This window comes from Hippoglossus hippoglossus, chromosome 2 (assembly GCF_009819705.1).
Source record: "Hippoglossus hippoglossus isolate fHipHip1 chromosome 2, fHipHip1.pri, whole genome shotgun sequence".
Taxonomy (NCBI): domain Eukaryota; kingdom Metazoa; phylum Chordata; class Actinopteri; order Pleuronectiformes; family Pleuronectidae; genus Hippoglossus; species Hippoglossus hippoglossus.
Genome location: NC_047152.1, coordinates 3,931,537 through 3,950,884, shown reverse-complemented (window position 1 = coordinate 3,950,884; position 19,348 = coordinate 3,931,537). Strand labels below are relative to the sequence as shown.

Sequence of the window (19,348 nt, the reverse complement as noted above, 5' to 3'; positions counted from 1 at the left end):
GGGGGGGAAGAAAGGAAACCCAATCAGCTGCGCGACGATATATCACAGGGAGGAAGATTCTTGTTTGACTTGGACCTCTCTCTGCATTCTTTGCCTGCAGAAAGATTTAAAAAAGGCATGGTCTCACTTTGGTTGGCCAGCGCTGGCTGGGGTCAACAGCGAGCTGAGAGGAGGGGTTCTATTTTGTGACAGCAAGCTCACCACGAGGCCCATTCACAAGCTGCTCAGATTGGTCACATTTCCATTTTTCTGAGGTCAAACTTCTCAAACGCTTTCACTCATTATTTGCGCAGTAAGATGCATCAACCAGTATACATGTTGACATAGTCACAGTGACAACGCTAGCATGTTCCCCATCTTGGTTCTGTATACAAACAATTGCAAATTGGCATTAAACCTTAGTATAACTGAGGTTAATGCAGTTTTGCAGGAATTTGATAAATTTAAAGCAACGCTAAGTCAATTTACTGAGCAACAGCGCCCTCTGCAGCCACGTGTTGTGATTAATACTGCAAGGCTCCGTGTACTAGCAATTTACGACAAATGTATGCCACCTTTACACAAGAGAAATGTTCATGCTAAAGATGTGACTGCCCACAAACTTCCATGTGTCCGAACATCAGCATGGTTAAGCAACACATCCACTAGAGAGCAGCTCAGAGTCGAGAGCAAACATGGCGACTTTGGAGGAGGCCGTGATAATAAAAGCGTCTGGTGGTCTGTGAGGCGATTAAATAAATCACGACGTTGAATACTCACAATCGTCCCGCTGGAACTATTGGCTACACTGGACCCCCCCCCCCCCATGATTTGCGGTGGTACTGCTACTCATCCAGACGTGCACAAATATGGACGAAATGAACACAGACTACGGAGAGAAGGCTCTGTCAGTTTCCATATGCATACTCTGAGCATAAATGAGGCTTAAACGGTTCGTCATGTAGAGAAAAAACAGTCTATGTGTCAAGTGGAGCTCTGACTGAGTTAAGTGAGTGGGACAACACAAACACACTGAACAGATGATATTTCCCATGATCACTGGCTTCTATCCAACAAACTGTTAAGAATTCTTCCTATTTTAAAAGTTTCCTCGCTAAATATTTGAGATTACTGCTGGTTTTATTGACTATTTTAACTGATCTACAGTTCGGCATTACTGAGACTGACTATGAGTCAGTCACTTCTCACAGGAGATCGTACCCGCTCACTAAAGTGAGACATGGAGCAAGAGCAGGCGTTCGGGGTGAGGAGCGGGAATAAAAGAGGCGCCATTCTTTCTATTCCAGGTCAGTGAATCATCAAATCAATTCTGAAGCTGCTATTTTAAAGGTCAAAGAGTTGCAAAGTGTCAAACAAAATCAAAATGTTGACGCAAACAACCTGAGGGATGAGCTGGAAATGACGCTCGGGCCTGCTTAGGTTGCATCTGCATTCCTGTGCGACTGTTCCCCAGAGTTTTTGCTGTGAAACATCAAAAACATTTAGCTTTTGTCCAAATTATTCACTTTGCTGAAGGAACCAGCAGAGGAAGAGGTAGGTGGGGGGGGGGGGGGGGGGGGCACATTCACACTCTGAACAGCTGGTTTACATCAGACAAATTATTCTTTGTTCTTTTTGTTTGTGTTGCTGTTCAAGTTCTTCCTCGTGCAGGAATTGCGTAGAAAGAAAACAGCTCGGTTTCCCGTCCTGACTTATTTTACTGCCGGCGTCTTCGTGCTGAAATTCAGTGACTAATTTGTCATTTAAGTAATTTGCGATGTTCATAGTTATGACTTCACCGACGTCTTAAATTGCACAGAAAAACACTGACAATTGGACAGATCTCCTTTGCCAGACTAAAAAAAAAACGTTTCTCTTCTTTCCAATGGACTAACTTCTCCGTTTTCCCAGCGTACACGCACTCATCTGCGTGGAAACACTGACCTCATCCCCCGTCTGCGTGGTCATGTAGTTATTAACCTGCTCCATCTCGCAGCCAAATTGCCGCGGCGACATGAAACGCACTGGCAGTAACTCGCAGTTCTCCCCGTTTCCTGTTCCTCAATCAGCTCGCTTTTCATCTGGGGATTGGCAGATCCCAGTCATGACTAATGCAAACAGGTGGATGCACCGTTTCAACAGCACTGCTTTGGCTTGTGTTTCTAATTTCGTCCTAATGGCCGAGACTCCTGCAGGATATTCACACTCTTTCCCTGAAGTTTTACACGATACACAGATGTCACTCTCGAAACTAAAAATCACAACCTGTCCAAATTTTGCAACCGCTTCCGTGTGATTGAATGAAATTTGACAAATCCAGACTCCATGAATATGATTTGGCAGGAACTAGAAATATTGCGGTCCAAATCAAAACTACACTGAGATGCATTCAAAAGGGACATGGGTAAAAAAAAAAAGATTTTTAATTTCTTCTCCCGGCACGTCACTCCAACATATTCCTACGAGGGCAGCCATGCATGTAATCAGGTACTGAGTCAATTTCTATTTTGTAGGTTCATTCTTGACATTTACGAGCTGAATGCTACTTATAAAACATAATACTACAATAATATTGCTTTATTTTAGTGCTGTCCACTATTGCTAAATGTAAGTTATATTGGTTTGTGTATTAATCAGATCCAGGAGAACTTTGGCGTCGATGTTGACGGCTGTTTGCCGTTGATGGGACCTCAACTTTTTCCAAAGTGCTCAGGAAATAATTAAGCATTTAGGACAGGAAAATTAGATTCACTGTGAAAAAACACTGAAGCTTGTTAATTAAAGTTTGTGCTGGTATGCTGTGGCTGAAACAGAAGTTGTGCAATGTTTACTGCGACCACTGACTTGGCAAACTGAACTTTCTTTTTTTAATAGGGACTTGACAAATGTGATTTTTTTTTTTTGCCTCCGAGGGCGCACATTTATATCTTATCCGATCCTTTCTTGTTAGATTAACAGATGGAAAACATCAATGTTCTATTTCTACGCGTTCTAAATGGTCGACCTGCGTTGTGCTGCAGGCAGTGAATATCCCTGATGTGCCAAACATTCAAGATTCAGACTTGAGAAACTACACAGCCACACAGTTTCTGTACTGCACCTCCGAGTCCTCATCCATCATCCAGGCCCTCGACTGTGACTAACTCTAAAACCTTGTGGAGAGATGTGAGCTCTCTGTGGATTTTCTGCCCCCCCCAGCATTTTGCGAATGTTCATACATCAAACTCATGCGAAGGAATTTACTTTTGTTACATCTTCAGAAACGTGACACCTTTAAACTTCCCTACCACCCACTTTCTAGATAAAGTCAACCTGGCAAGATTTTGGCTCAAAAAGACATCGGCCATCAGCCGGTTTGGCTCCTGCACTTTAACTACATGATGTCATTTCATGAAACCATGCAATCTAAATACCACTTACAGCTGTGGGGCAAGAAGGCTAATGGCCTCCATGCGATGAGGCAGAACTGTGTATACGTTCCCAGTCACAACATGCATTAAAGGCTGCAGCACTTCCTCACAGTGAAACCCACTGCTGGAAGCAGTTACTCCATGCGGTGACGAGCTGTTTGCTCTCTCACGACCACCTCTGAATTTCTCTGTCTGGCTGTTAATCCGCTCGTCTCGGAGGCTGCGACTTCAGATGTTCCTCTCCATCTTTGGTGGATGGTTGGAGAATTTGGCGGTGGGACAGCGAGCGGATACAAAAGGTTTTTGGGAGACGACGGTCTTCATGCCTTCGTTGAGACTTTTTAAGAGAATCATTTAGCCCTCTGTTGAGCCCCCAGCTGTGTCTTAACCACAGCTGGCGCACGCAGTGGTGCAGTGAGTCTTAAAGACAGCCTAACTGGTGGAACAGCACGAAGCATGCAACACCTCCAATTAAGCCTGAAGTGTTCACCGTGGGCACAAAACCCTTTTACTTACTGCAGTCTTTTATGAGAGGAATGGTCTCTCACTTTTGAGTGAACTACATATTGTGGCAGCACTCTTAAGACAAAGGCCTAAATCTGCATTAAAAAAGCTGAGAAAACAGGCAGATGGCTGTGGGACGAGACAGGGCAGGCTTCAACGTCATCACCGATGAGGTTCTACCGAGAACAGGAGTCGACCTTGCCGCCGACATGAAACCAAAAACAGGGGCTGGCTTCGGCACCAAAGTGGGAACAGGAAGTGGATCGCCGACCGTGGAGCTGGAGCAGAAATGGCTGCTGCAGCACAGGCGCAGGAACTAGAGATGGAATTCCCAGATCTTTTGAAAAAATATGCACTGGGTCTGGTCGAGTCATTCTTTCACGATGTGGTGTGCAGGTGGACCCAAACACAGGAGCAAGGCAGGGGGGGAGCAGGTCAAATTCAAATACAGAATTTCTTGCTAAAAAAGAAAAATAATGGTGCAGGCCCAGCAGAAAAACAGAAACTCAAACTGCTCAGGGAAGACAAGACAATCTAAACTAGAGGGTAACACAAATGAAGGAAGTAAATTTCATAGAAACACGAGGCCTACAAAATAAAACAGGAAACCCCAAACTAAATCAGATAACCATGACAAGTGTAACTACCTTTGTCACGTCTGCCTAGTCGCTCAGCACACAACATTGTCAACAGACGGTGACCCAGCTGTCCCACTGTCTTGCTGCCCCGAGACGAATTCTGAAAACGCACAATAAATCTGCCACACACATACTTGTAATATCTAAATTTCTCTCTTGGATTATAAACGTCTCTGCTGGCTCAATAATATCAGCGTCTTCGAGCCAAACGGTGCAATGTTGTCAGCGGGACGCAAGATTCATAGCTTCACGCAGACAGATCGCTGACGGCAAACTGCACATTACGTCAGCGTTTCCGAGCCAGGTCTTGTTTAAATCACAGCAGGAGGAACAAATGTGCATTGAGCAGATGCAAAACATGCAGACAAGAAAAAGGCCAGCTGTAGTAGCCTTCCAGATCGAAAATACCTTGTAGCTCAGAATCACTGGAGATGGATTTACTGCTGCTTTTCCGAAGGCAAAATATAAAAAGGTGCAAACACAGGGGTTTTATATTCTGCAGAAATGCATGGTGAGGTTTTTGCAAATCCCTTACAAACGCCAAACCCTGTGCTTTGAAAGGTATAAATTGCCCGGAAAGTCAAATATTTTCATTATTAAGTCACAGCGTGTGAGCCATGCACTGTTGCACGCCACGTGGGACCGCTTGTGCAAACATAATACTGGTCGTGCCACTTAGTGTTGGGAAAACAAAAACATGCCAGGTATTCATTTCGACACAGTCGTATGTTGTCTCTGTGAAGTCAGAGCAATTACGGGGTAAACCGAAGCACGCTAGCTCCATGTGATATCACAGGAAGGGGATCGTTAGCTGCCTACCGCCTCCTGCCAACATTTCCTGTGGTCATTAAGCGGACGCGTCCTACACCTCCTTTCCTGCTTGGTTAGTGTCATTTCACGGGAAATATGTCAACATCTGGGACGTGTGTGGACGACAGATCTTTTCCTATTTGAATGTTTCCCCGACTATGATGCAATCGTCTGCAGACTCAGGAATAATTCATGATTTTAAAATCAACTTGCTGGATGAAGTGAACGGTTGGATGAGCGTCGGCTCTGGAGTATTTCAGTGTAATCTTATATACGCCTACATCGTTGGATATGATTAGATTGTTAAGTGTTTCCATGTGGGCTCTTAATAAGTTGTTGGCACGGCCATTTTTCTACGTCATTCACCGTCTCAGATTTTTCTTTATTGAGACATGGACGACATGCAGCAAAGGGCCGTGTCGGAATCAAACCTGTGGCCAATCTAGCCTCCATACATGGGTGCACAATAGAGCCCCGACTTCCATCCATCCATTAATTGAATGGATGAATGCATAGTGGTAAACATTGGTGTTATCTTGACTTTTATATAAATACTATACCCAACATTTCCCACAATACCACCTATAGCTAGCAGATTATGTAAAAACTACAGGACAGAAGACCACGAAAGGGAAGAACTCTAAATATTGGTGCGGATCGGGATCAGGGAAAAAAAAAAAATCCAGAAACATTCTTTTCCCACTTTCTTTAACATTGTGAACTTCACATAATCGGTTTGTAACTCATACGACAGATTCTTCTCTCAGATGACAAAGACTTCCTCCACAGTCAGAAGACGTGACCCAACCGTTTCCTCTCTATAGACCTGACTGAGTTCCACTTCATTCTGCTGCTGTCTCTGCATCAATAGAGCTTTTGTGCACACTTTTATGTGCAATGCGTTTCTGGGCAGCCGTGGAATGGCTCGCATACAACGGGATTCAAGTAATTGCTTTAGGAGGAAGGTGAATATGATCCATTGCTCCTCTGCAGCCTGTCAGTCACCAGCTGACATGGCTGCTGCTGCTGCTCACACACACACACACACACACACACACACACACACACACACACACACACACACACACACACACACACACACACACACACACACACACACACACACACACACACACACACACACACACACACACACACACACACACACACACACACACACACACACACACCTTTTATAGGGGAATTTGACTGGACTAGACAGTAATAACATTAAAAAGGCACCTGGAAAATGCATCTATTCAGTGGTAATCATGTGCATATTTAAAGAAAAAAGTAGTTGGACTGTAAAATTACAAACATCAATTTACCTATTTGCCATTTTGTATTTTACATCAGTAAAATTTTAAGTCCATATTACTGAATATTTGATACATGCTGGAGGCTTTGATGACTGAACATATGTGGAATTAAGAAAATTGCAGATTAAAGACAATAACCGATTAAAGACTAAACAAGTCATCTTGTCTGGACTATTGTCCTCATAATCTAATAATAGCCACACTGCAGATAAATCATTTTTTCCACAGCACATGGACAGAATTATAAAACTTTGTCAAATATGCTGTCATCCGACTCTGAGCACTCCACCTCCAGCGGCCTTGGACACCAAGGTAAACTCGAGAACTACATGAGAGAACACCGCAGCTTTAGGAGCGACTCCCTCTCAAATGTTTTATTTATTTAGCTGAACGTTGGAGCCAATCGCTTCGGTTTGCATTTCATTCCTCTGCTGCCCTTGGAACGGGGGCCAGACATGTGTGGACTGGCAACCCCCGGCGCTCGACGACGGTGGGAAGCAAATTAATCGATTTGAGGTGGATCCAAAAGGGGAGAGCCTGCTCACGGCTCGGAAAGATGCTGAGTCATTGCATGTTTTAATCTGGTACGCCAGAGTCTGGGTTCGGGACAAATAAAGTGAAGAAGGTGAGTGGTGAGTAACGTGTGGACTCAAGAATAAGGCTGGAACAAGAACTCATGTTCAGGGGACTGAATAAATATTAACTTTGAAAACAAAAGTGTTAAAGTCTCTATTCTCACACTCGAATACCCTTAATACGTCTGAAAATAAGATTAATGACATGTTTAAGTCTTATTTGTGCTTGTAATAGAGGCTTTGACTTACTGAACATACAGGGTAAGGCTGTAGGTTTCCAAAATGAAGCGCGCTGTAAATTAGAATCTGCTCTTTTAATCGGTTTTATTCTAGTTTACCTTATTTTTTTATTGTCCATTTAATTTTGCTTTAAATTGTCTTTCTGCTGCCGTGTGCTCCACTTATATCTTGTCCAAATGCCTTAATACCATATATAAAAAAAAAACTAAAAATATGTTTTACACTTGTATAAAAGTCTGAGTACCCTGCTTCTATATTCTGGGCTGAGTTTGAAATACCTGCATTTAACATACCATAGAAAATGTAGGCCATGTATCTTTACTGACTGAATTAGTTGGATTGTTCTGTATGACCTTCTCCACCTTAAAGAAGACAAGTCTTATTCAAACCATAATTTAGACACAACAAAGATTTCAAACCAAAATATAATCATCACTGTGGAATCACAGGAACAAATACTCCCAAAAACTAATCTAAAACAACACAAAGGACTTAAAATGACATTACTATAATGGTCAGACTATTTTGGCGCATTTGTGAATATAAGCTCATGTTTTTCCTCTGGAGTCAGACACGGCAACATTGAGCCAAACTCTTGCCTCGTTTCCACGAAACCCGACTGTCGGAGCTGTCCGCACTAATTTAAGGAATCATTTCCACCCCCCCCTATCCTGCAGGTCAAGCTGCAGTTGCTGGGTACTTTCTAATTTGCCGCCCACATTAAATGCTTTGAACTGTGAAGAGCACCAGACCGCAGGTATTCTGGCCGCATGTTGTGAAATAGTTTAGAGTTTTCAGGTACATTTGTCCGGTGACATTGAACAGAAATATTTTTGTGTGCATGTGATGGAGGCAAAAAATTCCTTCCCGCTTGTGTGTTAGACGAAACCACAAAGCCCTGTTTTATTTCTGCACTTGGCAAAATATTTGCACTAATATCTTCAAAATCAACCTCACTTTTACAACTCGCCAACCAGACCAGGACGCTGCGCTCGCCAGAAACTAAATGTTGATCCCAGACTGTCTTTAACAGGATTCACACACACACACACACACACACACACACACACACACACACACACACACACACACACACACACACACACACACACACACACACACACACACACACACACAATTTCTCAGACACCATTAAGACAAGCAGGCCATGAAACTAGGGGCACTCTGAGTTGAGTGTGTCCTTGTTTGAGTGAGTGTGTGTAAGAGTGAGAGAGTTAGAGGGAGTGAGAGAGGGCGAGTGTGTAAGAATGAGTGAGAGAGAGTGTGTGACAGTGAGTGAGTGAGTCAGAATGAGAGAGTAAGAGTGTGTGAGTGAGAGTGAGCCAGTAAAAGAGTGAGTGAGAGTGTGAGAATGACTGAGTGACAGTGAGTGAGTGAGAGACAGATAAAGTGAGTGTGTGAATGTCAGAGAGTGGGTGAGTGAGTGTCTGTGTATGCGTGTACATGCATGGATCTTTGTGTGTGTGTCTCTGTGTGCGCATCCAGAAACAGCAAAACTGAGCCAGGCTGGAAAACAGCAGAAGCTGCAGCAGACAGTGCAAACAATTCCCAGCATTCCTCTGGAGGAGCAGAGTAAACTGACCCAAGCCCTGTTCTGCCACACAGGCCTGGGTGAGGCTGCTCGCTGGTGGGAGCTCCTCCAAGTGAGAAGCACGGAGATGTTTCTAGATTAGTTACAGTTACTGTAAAAAAGTTTTAATTTTACAACCTTAAAATTGGATAATTTAACCCCAGACCGTTATTACAACTGACTCAGGATCCACAGCAATTTGTGGCTCTTTTGAATTTTTGTAAAAACCCATATATTGCTTGTATTTCTACTTAAACATTTAATTTAGCACATCTGGAGGCACTGGAGACCTAATTTCAAATTAAAAAAAAATCATGTTGAAATGTCTGTGCTGCAAAAACACACAATTACACAACAGAATTACCATTAAAACACTTCTTGATTTCTCAAGTTATGCTAGGTATGTTTACACAGCCTACAGCTTCACGGTCAGAGAGAATGAATCAAAATGTCTCACTTCCATATCATGTTAGTGAGGCCTGTGATTTCTTGAGAAAAGTAAGCAACACTCAAAATACCCTGTACATTTACAAGTCTGCACCCAGTATAGTGAGAGAAAAATACTCAACTCCAGCACTGGCACGAGTAACTCAAGCAGGATGTAAGTAAATGGAGCCGGGTATGAAATGAGCACTCTCCTCTCCAAGCAAATACTTTCCACAGGTATTTTATGCAAGTTTGATTCAAAGAGAGTTTACACTGGTATTTACTGCCTCCAGGAAATACCCACATGCCCGAGTACTACACGTAATGGTCCTCATTTTCTACTCTGCTGTAATACACGACCACAACATTAAATATCATCATTATCCACAGCCACTGCATTAAAACCAATAAACTGGTTCCAAACACAGCCAGAGACAAACCATCCACGTTTCAACATGTTTAATTGACTTAAAATCAATCAGCTAACAACAATTTTTTGTTTTAAATCACATCCGATGAAACTTCACAACAAGCAACAGACATGCACAACGCGTTCTCGTATTGTCTCAGCTCTGTGCATGATTGTTGTATATCACCCGCCAGCCATATAAATAGACTCCGCTGCTGCACTGCCCTCAACACTTCACTGCATAAGTTATGAGTTGATTCAAGGAGCAGGTATAGAGATGAGAATGGTGACAGAGTGTGAGAAAGACAGAGTCAGAACAGAGACGGGAACAATAACAGCGTAGCCAGACCCGAGAAGGGAAATGACAGGCGGGAGGCCACAGCTGGGCTCTGCAGTGGGTCTGCGCCTCCTCAGCAGCTCCTCTCTCCGGGCCCTGTTTGTCCAGCTTTGACGGCCTGAGCGCTCGCTCTCTTCATTTGCCAGGACGACAAGTTATTATTGGCCGAGGGAGGGAAGGCGCTCGCAGAGAGATTACACACAGGCCGTGTTGACGGAGAAAAAAAAACATCGCTGCTGAAGAATTCATGATGGATTTTATTGTGAGTGATAAAACTGAGTTGCTACAAGTTTCACTACCTGACTTTGGATTATAGACTTTATATGGGGCAACATTTTACCTTACGAGGCCTTAAAGTAAAGTCAGGGCCTGTCCCAGCCTGGATCCACCTTTGTGCATCTTTAAAGGCAGATGTGAAATTACTCAAATTTTCACAGGAGGTCAATTAAGAAAATGTTCAAACTCAGAATATGGAATTCCTCTTTAAACAACATAGTCCATGACTAGAAGGCCAAATAGCTCCCTGAAGTAAAATCAAGCTGCACAAACTAATCGGCTCCAGTTCCCTTAATATGCCTGATTTATTCATCAATATCCATGAACTCTTCTTTGATTTCTACTGAGAAATCAAAGAATGTTGAAAGACTTCTTCCCTGACCCACACTGCGTCCTTCCACCAAGTTTTCCCAACAATCGCTTCTGTAGTTTCTCTGTGTAATCCATCTTAAAGCCATACAAACCACCAATCAATGGACAGGAATGAAAATACAGCCATGGAGCAAAAAGGTTTCCAAAAACACAAAAACCATAAGAGTAAATCTGTTATAAAAAATGTGAAATGTGCACATACATATCAGCCTATAAATAAATATTCAAGCTTCTCATGAGTTTTTACTCTTTCTGCGCTCCTGCAAATAGGCCTCATGAAATCCATGCTGGCCTTCAGTTATAATCTTATAAATAAATCACAATCAGATACCAATTATTGAGCGTATAAATGAAATAAGGAGAGAAGACGTACAAGATCTTAACGCAAATGCAAAAAAAGCTACATCTGACAAATAAAAACAACACACTGTAGATTTGATGGTTTCGACAATGGATCACACATGTATCCCACCCTGTGCCAGACACGTTACACGTGTTTGTAACATGTCTGGCACACGTCGCCTTGTACTGTAGATTGAAGTAATCCTGCGTGTGAGAATTCACGCTCACTTTGATGGAAGCGAACTCGCGGCTGAGGCAGAGCGGGCCGACGGACTAATTGACTGCAGGTGCACGGCGAGGGCAGTTTGCCTCCTTTTTTGGGCTACTGGTATTTATAGCATTTTTCACATGAGCTGCTCGAAAAATATGCTGGACTGCGGTGGATGTCTGTCAGGGTGCAGCATGTGCCGCGTTCGGACCACCCAAACCAAAAATGCTGGCATTTCCGTGCCGAGGTGAGAGATCGGCGCCATCGCACACAACTCCCTCACCTGAATAATTCGACCAGATAAAGCTAGATGAGAAGAGTGACACTCATTTCTGTAGAGCACATATGAATCCCTCTGCAAAGGCGGGCCCACCACAGTCTGATCAGTCCTGGGAGAGAGTCCCTGACATCTTGGGGCATAGTTGAAGTTTTTAAAAGAATATTGGAGGGAAAAAAATGCCTCATAAATCTGTTGGTTTGGTAACGCCACTGCAGCAAAGAACGAGACTGAGAAAAGCTGTCCCAACAGCCAATAAACTGTTGGGATTTACATGACCAAATATGGACAAGAGCCGTCCTCTCACCTCCTCATTCAAACTGCTCCCATCTGGACCACATTATTGCCCCCCCTCTATTTACAAAAATACAACAAATGTGTCCTGTATTCCACAAGTTGTTCGATCCATCTATGATAAATGTAGACATCTTGACGAAGCATGACTCCATCCACCAGCACCTCTAAAGAAAATGTATTAACATGTCCAGATACACAAAACACAATTTTACTTGCATAGAGATTAATACTAGATATTGATCTTATGATTTAAATCTGCTTAAAAAAAAGAAGATTAACTGCATTTCCCGCCATGTCAGACATAAGATTCCTGAGCCTCCAAACACACTTACAGGAATAAGACGTCGAGTGAAACAGAGAGTGAAATTGAAAGTCGTCCAATTACTCTGCTGAGACCGGGCCCAAGTTTTTCCAAAAGTGATTATGACGTCATCTCCAATTATCTGCCTGACTGGGACGACACTGCGGTCACGCCTGCACACTCCACTCACTCCCGGCTCCGCTTCTTATTAAAAACCCTAAAAACTGATTGTGTAATAATGTAGCAGATGATTTTCTTAATGTGATAATGAGAAAACTTCACAGAGAGATCAGCAGAGATTCCCTGTGGGTGGAGGCTTGTTTAACAAAAAGGGATTTAGGGGCTAGAACAAAGCTTAAGATTGTTCACTAGCCACAAATTCCCCCCGTGCACATGCAGGCATTGTCCGCATGTTTAGTCTAACCCATTTTATTTTTCAGTTTGGTTTCCGAAGACGTCCTTCCTCCCCGTCTTCTCCTTTCCTGGTAGATGCCAAAACAAAAGAATTCAGTGCCTTTCCCCTTTTACAAAACTTGCTTTTTGAATTAATCAGGAATTTAGATGTGAGTTAAAGCTTTCTACTCTCACTGCACTCCTATTATTTCACTTCAGCCCCTGATGAATCAAACCAGAGCTCTTTGGTGTCTGCGGTCACCTCACCCAACATTGAAGAGCCGCTTCCTCTCGTGAAGTGCTCTCTCGGTTTGGGACCCGAGTGCAGTTTGGCACGAGACCTGAGCGACGAGGATTCACACTCTGCCTCCGCACAGAGACGTGGACGCATTCCGTGTGGTTCTGCCTTTGCTGGACTTGGCACGGGCGGCACAAACATGTGTCACAGGCCTCACCTTCGAAGGTCTCGGCCCTGGCTCGGACTTAAGGGCTTTTACAGGGTTTTCCTTGGCAAGGGAGCGGGGGACAGTCGTGTTTCGGGGTCCAAGCAAAACAGGGAAACGTTACAGGGGAGGACAGATGGTCCGCGACGGCATGCAACTAAATAACACCAAGGACAAGCTGCTGCTGTGCTCTTTAACCTTGACACTTGTTTTAACAGATGTTAGTCCTCTATTGCATGAATTATACACGTCTTCCCCAACTGGCTCTACTCCACACATTCATCTATGCTTTAAACGGCAGATATGGATCATTTACATCTCTATCACGGAGCAATTTCCCATGCAGGGCCTGAAGTCATATCTTCACCCCCCCAACAACAGCTCAAATTTATGACAGATTGAAAATATGAAAATGTATTAAAACAAAAAGGTGTAATTTCTCACATTCAAAACTTCTATGATTAAATGTTTGTTGTTTTGCATGAAAATGTACTAAAGTGGCCAGTTTAATTTTCAGTGAATCTACTCATCACTTAAACAGGTCGTTTTAACGAATCTTAAAGGGATAGTTCACAGAAAAATGAAGATAGTCACTTCTTCAAACATTAAAACAGAAAGAAAACATAACATGCCTCCATACTGCTGGTGTGGAGTCACCCAAGTGTCAGCAAGCCCGACAATCAAATTCGTTTTGAAACGGCATCATTTACACCATGATTGTAGTCTAAATGTCTGTTAGCGGGAGTAGCGACGCTAGCGGAAGAAGCAATTCGACCACGCTCTGCGAGCACCCTTGTGTGCAGTGTGTGAATGTGACCCCAGACGAGGAGAACAGCGGACATTCAGGCTAAAAACATGGTGTACATGACGCCATTCCAATTCAAATAGGAATGTCGGGACTTACGGACACTTTGGATGACAACACAGGAGCAATGGAGACATGTTATGTTTTCTTTGTTGTTTTAATGTTTGAAGAAGTGACACCAAGTTAATTCAATTGTATTGAATTTGGCTGCAACACTGTTTACCCCTGAAACTCCAAAAGTGTTTCGTGGACTCAAACACTTCACCCGCCCCTCCATCGGCACAGTGGTGAGTAGATAATGAGTGAATCTTCATTTTTCGGTGAACTATCCCTTTAAGGTCAAAAGAACTTCGTGTTTTGTGTGCAAATATTTTTAATTTGTAAAGTAATTACGGCTGTCATGTAAGTAGTTGAGTATAATGTGCAATATTTAAAGTAGCATGAAAAGAAAATAATGTAAATGTACCTCAAATTTCTACATAACAGTACATAAAATCTAACTTGACCCTAAGGTCTGAGCCCAACTCCACCCACTGCATGATTCTGAAAAATTGGGCAGGGGACTGAAGAGAAATTAGCCAAAATTTTGTTGAAATAGCTGGTTTCAACCTGTAGAGGGCAGTCTCTATGCACATGTACCATAAAAAAAAAAAAAGGGTCTAAATCTAATATTTTTAACCAAAATATGGACCTGAATCAAACAACTAAATAACTATAAATTAGTTTTCAGATGAAGAGAAGTTTAAGCAGCTAATATTCTTATACCTACTTTTACATTCTCTATATTTTGCCTTTAATATATGAAACTATACATTATGAGGTCACTGACAGAAAAGCTTCTATGCCTGTCTATTTCATAAATAGGAAAAATATTGAGGTCATTTCAGAAGTGCCCGAAAACAGAGGGAGGTTTATCCAGCCACAAGGCCAAAGACACGAGCAATTTGTACATAATCCATTACCCACAATTCCTTGGGCCAGGATCCCGGCTGTCTGCTTGGACCGGGTGCGTAAACAAGATCTGATTTCTAAAATTGACGTACTTGAGGTAACATTCCCATGCCTCGACTCTCGCAAGGCAGTTCAGGGCTCCAGGTTTGGCAAACACGAGCAGAGAAACTTGGAGCCACGAAGGAGAAAGAGAGAGAGAGAGGAGGGGGGGGGGGGGGGAGAAAGTTTAAAAAGAAAAATCAAGTATATGGAGCCAAAACTGAACCATTTACAGAACAAACTCTTGCTCCAGATATGTTTTTTTGGAGGTAAAGCGACTTTATTGATATCAGACTATTAAACTTAATAGCAGGATGTGGAATGCAGGCTTCCTGCCCTGTGCTTGTATTACTCTGGTCTTGGCTGGGTCATCGTACTTGACCATCAGATAAAATGTGTTCGCATAGTCGTTGTAAAAAGGGTAAAAAGGGGAAACCTCTCGTCAGGTTCGGGGGAGGGAAAATTCAAGGATCAAAACCTGAGGTGGAACAAATGTATAAAATATAACTTTTTGCAGGTAAAACAGATGTAACTCCAGCAAATCCTGGCAAACACGAGTCAATTCAAACTTCATTTGTAACCAAAGAAGGTGCCTCGAAACATTCCAGCTGTCGGCACTAGTCTTTCCCTCCGCTTCAGACGCAGAGTCGTGATTTTCCCTCTTCGCCACTCAGACCGATTTGATTGGGAGTTAATGCAAGATTGACAGCGTCAGGCCCACGCTGCCGCTCGGCCGGCCAAGATATACTGGGGGGAAATTGCGGCGGTGCTCGTAACTCATTTCCGACTGCGACGGCGAAAGGAGGGAGAGAAGAGGTGTGGTAAAAAATAATGTCCACTGGCCCAGAGAGAAATTAGAAACAGCTCATAAACTCACAATTAAAATGCTCTTTGCATTAGCACATAGACGCTGGTCTATGATTACAGTTGGATTTCTTATTTATAGAAAGAGAACAATCGGTTGTAACATGAGCTCAAGAGGTCGATCTGTAAAAATAGCACGGAGGATTTAAATTTAACGACCGATTAATCCAGTTTTCCACCGAGGGCCGTGTCGTCCTGTTGACCTTTGACCCCTCTTTACAGACTGCTTCAAATCTTTGATTTCCTCACGACTGCATTCATTTCACTCATAAAAAGATGCTTACCATTACTTTATTGTGCACAGTGAAAAAGCCAATAGGTTCCTAAAAAATACAAACAATTATTAGACTGAAGTCTACATTTAAGTAGAGTATTCCCTCATAAAGCAAAGTGCTGGATAAATTTAAACCGATGGTATACAAAATACTTAAATAAAGGATGAGTCACGGGATCATCGGAGTTGTGAAGAATTATCCACGAGCATTTGTGATATTTCACGACCTTCAGCTCCTGCTCGCTATCCTCTTCGATCTCCTCAGACCAGCGTTCTGTGCCTCCTCTCCAGCACCAGGTGGCGCCGCGGCAGCTTTCCTCCTGCTGCGTGATGGAGCGGCCGGCCGCGACGCGGACCGGGCCTCCACAGGTTTCACTTTACTTTGATTCTTCGGCGCTGGAGCCGCGGCCTGTGCGGCAGCAGGAGCTTTTCTCCTCCCTCGCACGGCTTGAACAGGCACTTCCTGCTCCTCGACTTTCTTCTGTGGACCTTTGGCAGCTTTGACAGACTTGTCTTCAGACTTCTGTTTTGTCTGCTTGGTTGCTGATGGAGTTTCATTTGTGCTCTTACTCGCACGATCCTCTTTCAAAGTGGCCTGATTTTCTGTACGTTTGCTCCTTGTTGATTTGCTTTGGTTTGTTGGGTCTTGCAACTTCTCCTTTTTTCTTTCCTGTCTGCGATTTCTCCCTCGAAGTTCCCCAGAGGTCGTTTCCGCTGCTTCTTCCTCTTTGATTTCTCTGTGGGTCTTGATCTGCATCTGAAGAACTTTGTAGGCCTCCTGTGAAACCACATTTCCTCCTTACTGGATGCACAACCAACTTAAGTCATAGTTTTTACAAGTGTACACTTGTTTCTCTATTCTCACCTCTTCTTGTGCAAGTTCACGCGTCAGGTCAGATACCTGGCTCATCATTCCGTGAATCTTCAGCTAAAAGCAAGTTTTAAAAAGTCAAAAAATGATTTGACGAGAGTGAAATCTCAAGCAAAGTGTTTCTGCTCTCACCTGTTCGGCTGCAATTCGTTTTTCAAGCTGTCCTCTGTCTTTAGCTTCTTCCTTTCTCCTACCACATGTTTGTTGTAGTTAGTATTAAAGCCTACGTTTTCCGTGGATATCGACAATGACGGGAACAATTTATCCAGTAGAAAATCGACAAGTAACCAGTGTTGTCAGAAGGAAAATGGGAAGTCTTGGCGGTGCTAAACATTTTTTTTAGAACAGCGGTGAAGTTTTGTCAGAGCACATGAAGGCACCAAAGCCAAAACACTGATTTGTCGAAGGTTGGTTGTACGTTTAGGCAACTTAAATATTTCCTTCAGAGGAGTTAAAAGAATATCTTGACAGCTCGTAAAAATTGATAGATGGAAGAATAAAATGGAGCTTATCTGTGCAAGCTGGTCATTACTTGTCCTCCACCATCTTCTCCAGACAAGCGAGTTCGACTCTCTTCTCGTCCGTGGCTCTCAGGACGTTTTTCTCCGTTACCAGGGCCAGGAGAGACTTGGCATCGAGGTCTGTCAGGTCGAGGGTTGGCGATGTCATTTGGAGGACCACCGTCACCCACTGGGCGAGCTCTTCACAGGACGGGAACTGGGAGGAAAGACAGACAGATAATTACAACTCTTCTTCATGTTCAAGGAGCCTGATGTGGGCTCTGGTTATACTGCAGGCTGGGGGCATTGGTGGATCCTTAACTGGATGAACAAAAATCAAACAGGCCCTAAATGCCAGTGGATCCATCTTTTTTCTTTTTAAAGATGATATTTTTGGTGGAATATAAACTGCTAGTAAAAACACCCGTCGCAGAATCATGGCTGAAGATTCAGATAAAGTTATGGTGGTGGTAAAAAGGTCAGATGTGTCATAGCATCAGCTACAGAACCATATTTTAGCCTTTTATTGCCAAACTTTGAAAAAAGACATTCTAGAGATAAAGTCTTAATACAAATGGTTTTGTCGTCTTCCTTGTTTATTGCACTTCAAAAAGAAACCCACCTTGTTGAGTTCAGCATGTGCTACGTCCCAGGTAGCACACGCCTGTTTCAGGGCCGCCATTTCCTTTTTCAATGCCCTCTGCACCTCTTCCAGGTCTCCCTGACGACAGAAAAGAAGAACTGCGATCAATAAGCGACCAGAGAACGTGATAGCAATCGAGCAGCAGTGAGAGATAAAGAAATCTACCTGCAGTTTTCCAATAAGTTTCTCTTCTTTCATCTTTTTGAGGAACTCCAAGTCGCCCGGTAGCGGCTGATACCCCTTCATCCCTCTCAGCATGGAGTCAGGGTACAAGGGCTCTGGGGAGGTTTCTGGACATTAAGAACAGGAGGAATCAATTAAAACGCAGCAAAAACAAGTCTGCAGTAACAACTGCAGCTTTACAAGCTCTTGCGTGAGACTTGCTGTCGTAAAATTAAATCAGTGGATGTCATTATCCTGCAGTGTAAAGCACATTAATTAAATAAATTCAACTCATTATGATTATATTACACCCTAAGAGCTTGTTTTCCCAAGAAAGACCTTATTTACCCATGTGATGTGCAAGGAAACTTTAAGAAGAGCAGACAATGCCTTCGTGTGGTGTTAAAATAATCAGAAAATAATTAGTTCCGACTGGGAAAATTCACAAGAGCAGTTTGGAAAGAATCTGAGCTGGCATCATCACTTATAAAACAAACACAATTTTACAATCATTTGTGGGATTTAATTTGAACTCACTTTTAATCCAATATAGAAGTTTTTAATTATTTATATGGCCGTCAAATCTGCAATCCTTTTTATTTGCCATTTGTTATAATGCAAATGTTGGAAAGAGGTGTTTAAAACACTTTGAATGTATAAATATATGGACACACCAAAGAAGCAGCTTCACAACTTGGGAAATTGGATCCTCTGAGGAACACGTGGGTGCAGAAACCATTTCTGTACCTGTTCTTGTCTCAGGGCTGTTGAAAACAAACATCCCCTTCTCGTCAGGGTGACTTTGCTCTCTGCTCCCTGCCTGTGGAAAAGGAAGAGGACGACAGATTAAATCATGAGCAAGAGGATAAAAGTTCAAAACTAAAAGAGATCTCCACACGTACCTCCAGGTTCTGCTGTGGCTCCACCTGATCTTCATCGTCCTCAATACAGAAATTCAAGTGTCTTACTACGTCCACGTGAGGAGGGGGAGTCCTCTGGAGCTGTCGACCTGATTGGATGCGATTCCCTTTGTGGTCAAAATATCTCTCCGACATGTCTGAGGTTTGTCTTGACTTCAAAAACCAGAAATGA

General features: G+C 43.1%; 1 protein-coding gene across 3 annotated transcripts; it reads right to left on the bottom strand.

Moving 5' to 3' along the window:
• Positions 1 to 14,758: 14,758 nt before the first annotated feature.
• si:dkeyp-34c12.1 (uncharacterized protein LOC570187 homolog) lies at positions 14,759 to 19,338 on the bottom strand. Of its 3 annotated transcripts, XR_004616283.1 has the most exons (9): positions 19,159 to 19,338; positions 19,004 to 19,076; positions 18,260 to 18,384; positions 18,074 to 18,172; positions 17,484 to 17,668; positions 17,084 to 17,141; positions 16,946 to 17,008; positions 16,091 to 16,858; positions 14,759 to 15,071 (listed from the first exon to the last, which is right to left on the bottom strand). XR_004616283.1 is itself a non-coding variant. In XM_034608720.1 (8 exons), the coding sequence occupies exons 1-8, from the start codon at positions 19,309 to 19,311 to the stop codon at positions 16,310 to 16,312; spliced, it is 1,305 nt and encodes a 434-aa protein (XP_034464611.1). In that variant the 5' UTR covers positions 19,312 to 19,338; the 3' UTR covers positions 16,082 to 16,309. The 3 variants fall into 3 exon arrangements, 2 of the variants coding, with proteins under 2 accessions (XP_034464611.1, XP_034464626.1); XM_034608720.1 differs by lacking the exon at positions 14,759 to 15,071 and having other exon boundaries at positions 16,082 to 16,858; XM_034608735.1 differs by lacking the exon at positions 14,759 to 15,071 and having other exon boundaries at positions 16,082 to 16,855.
• Positions 19,339 to 19,348: the final 10 nt, after the last annotated feature.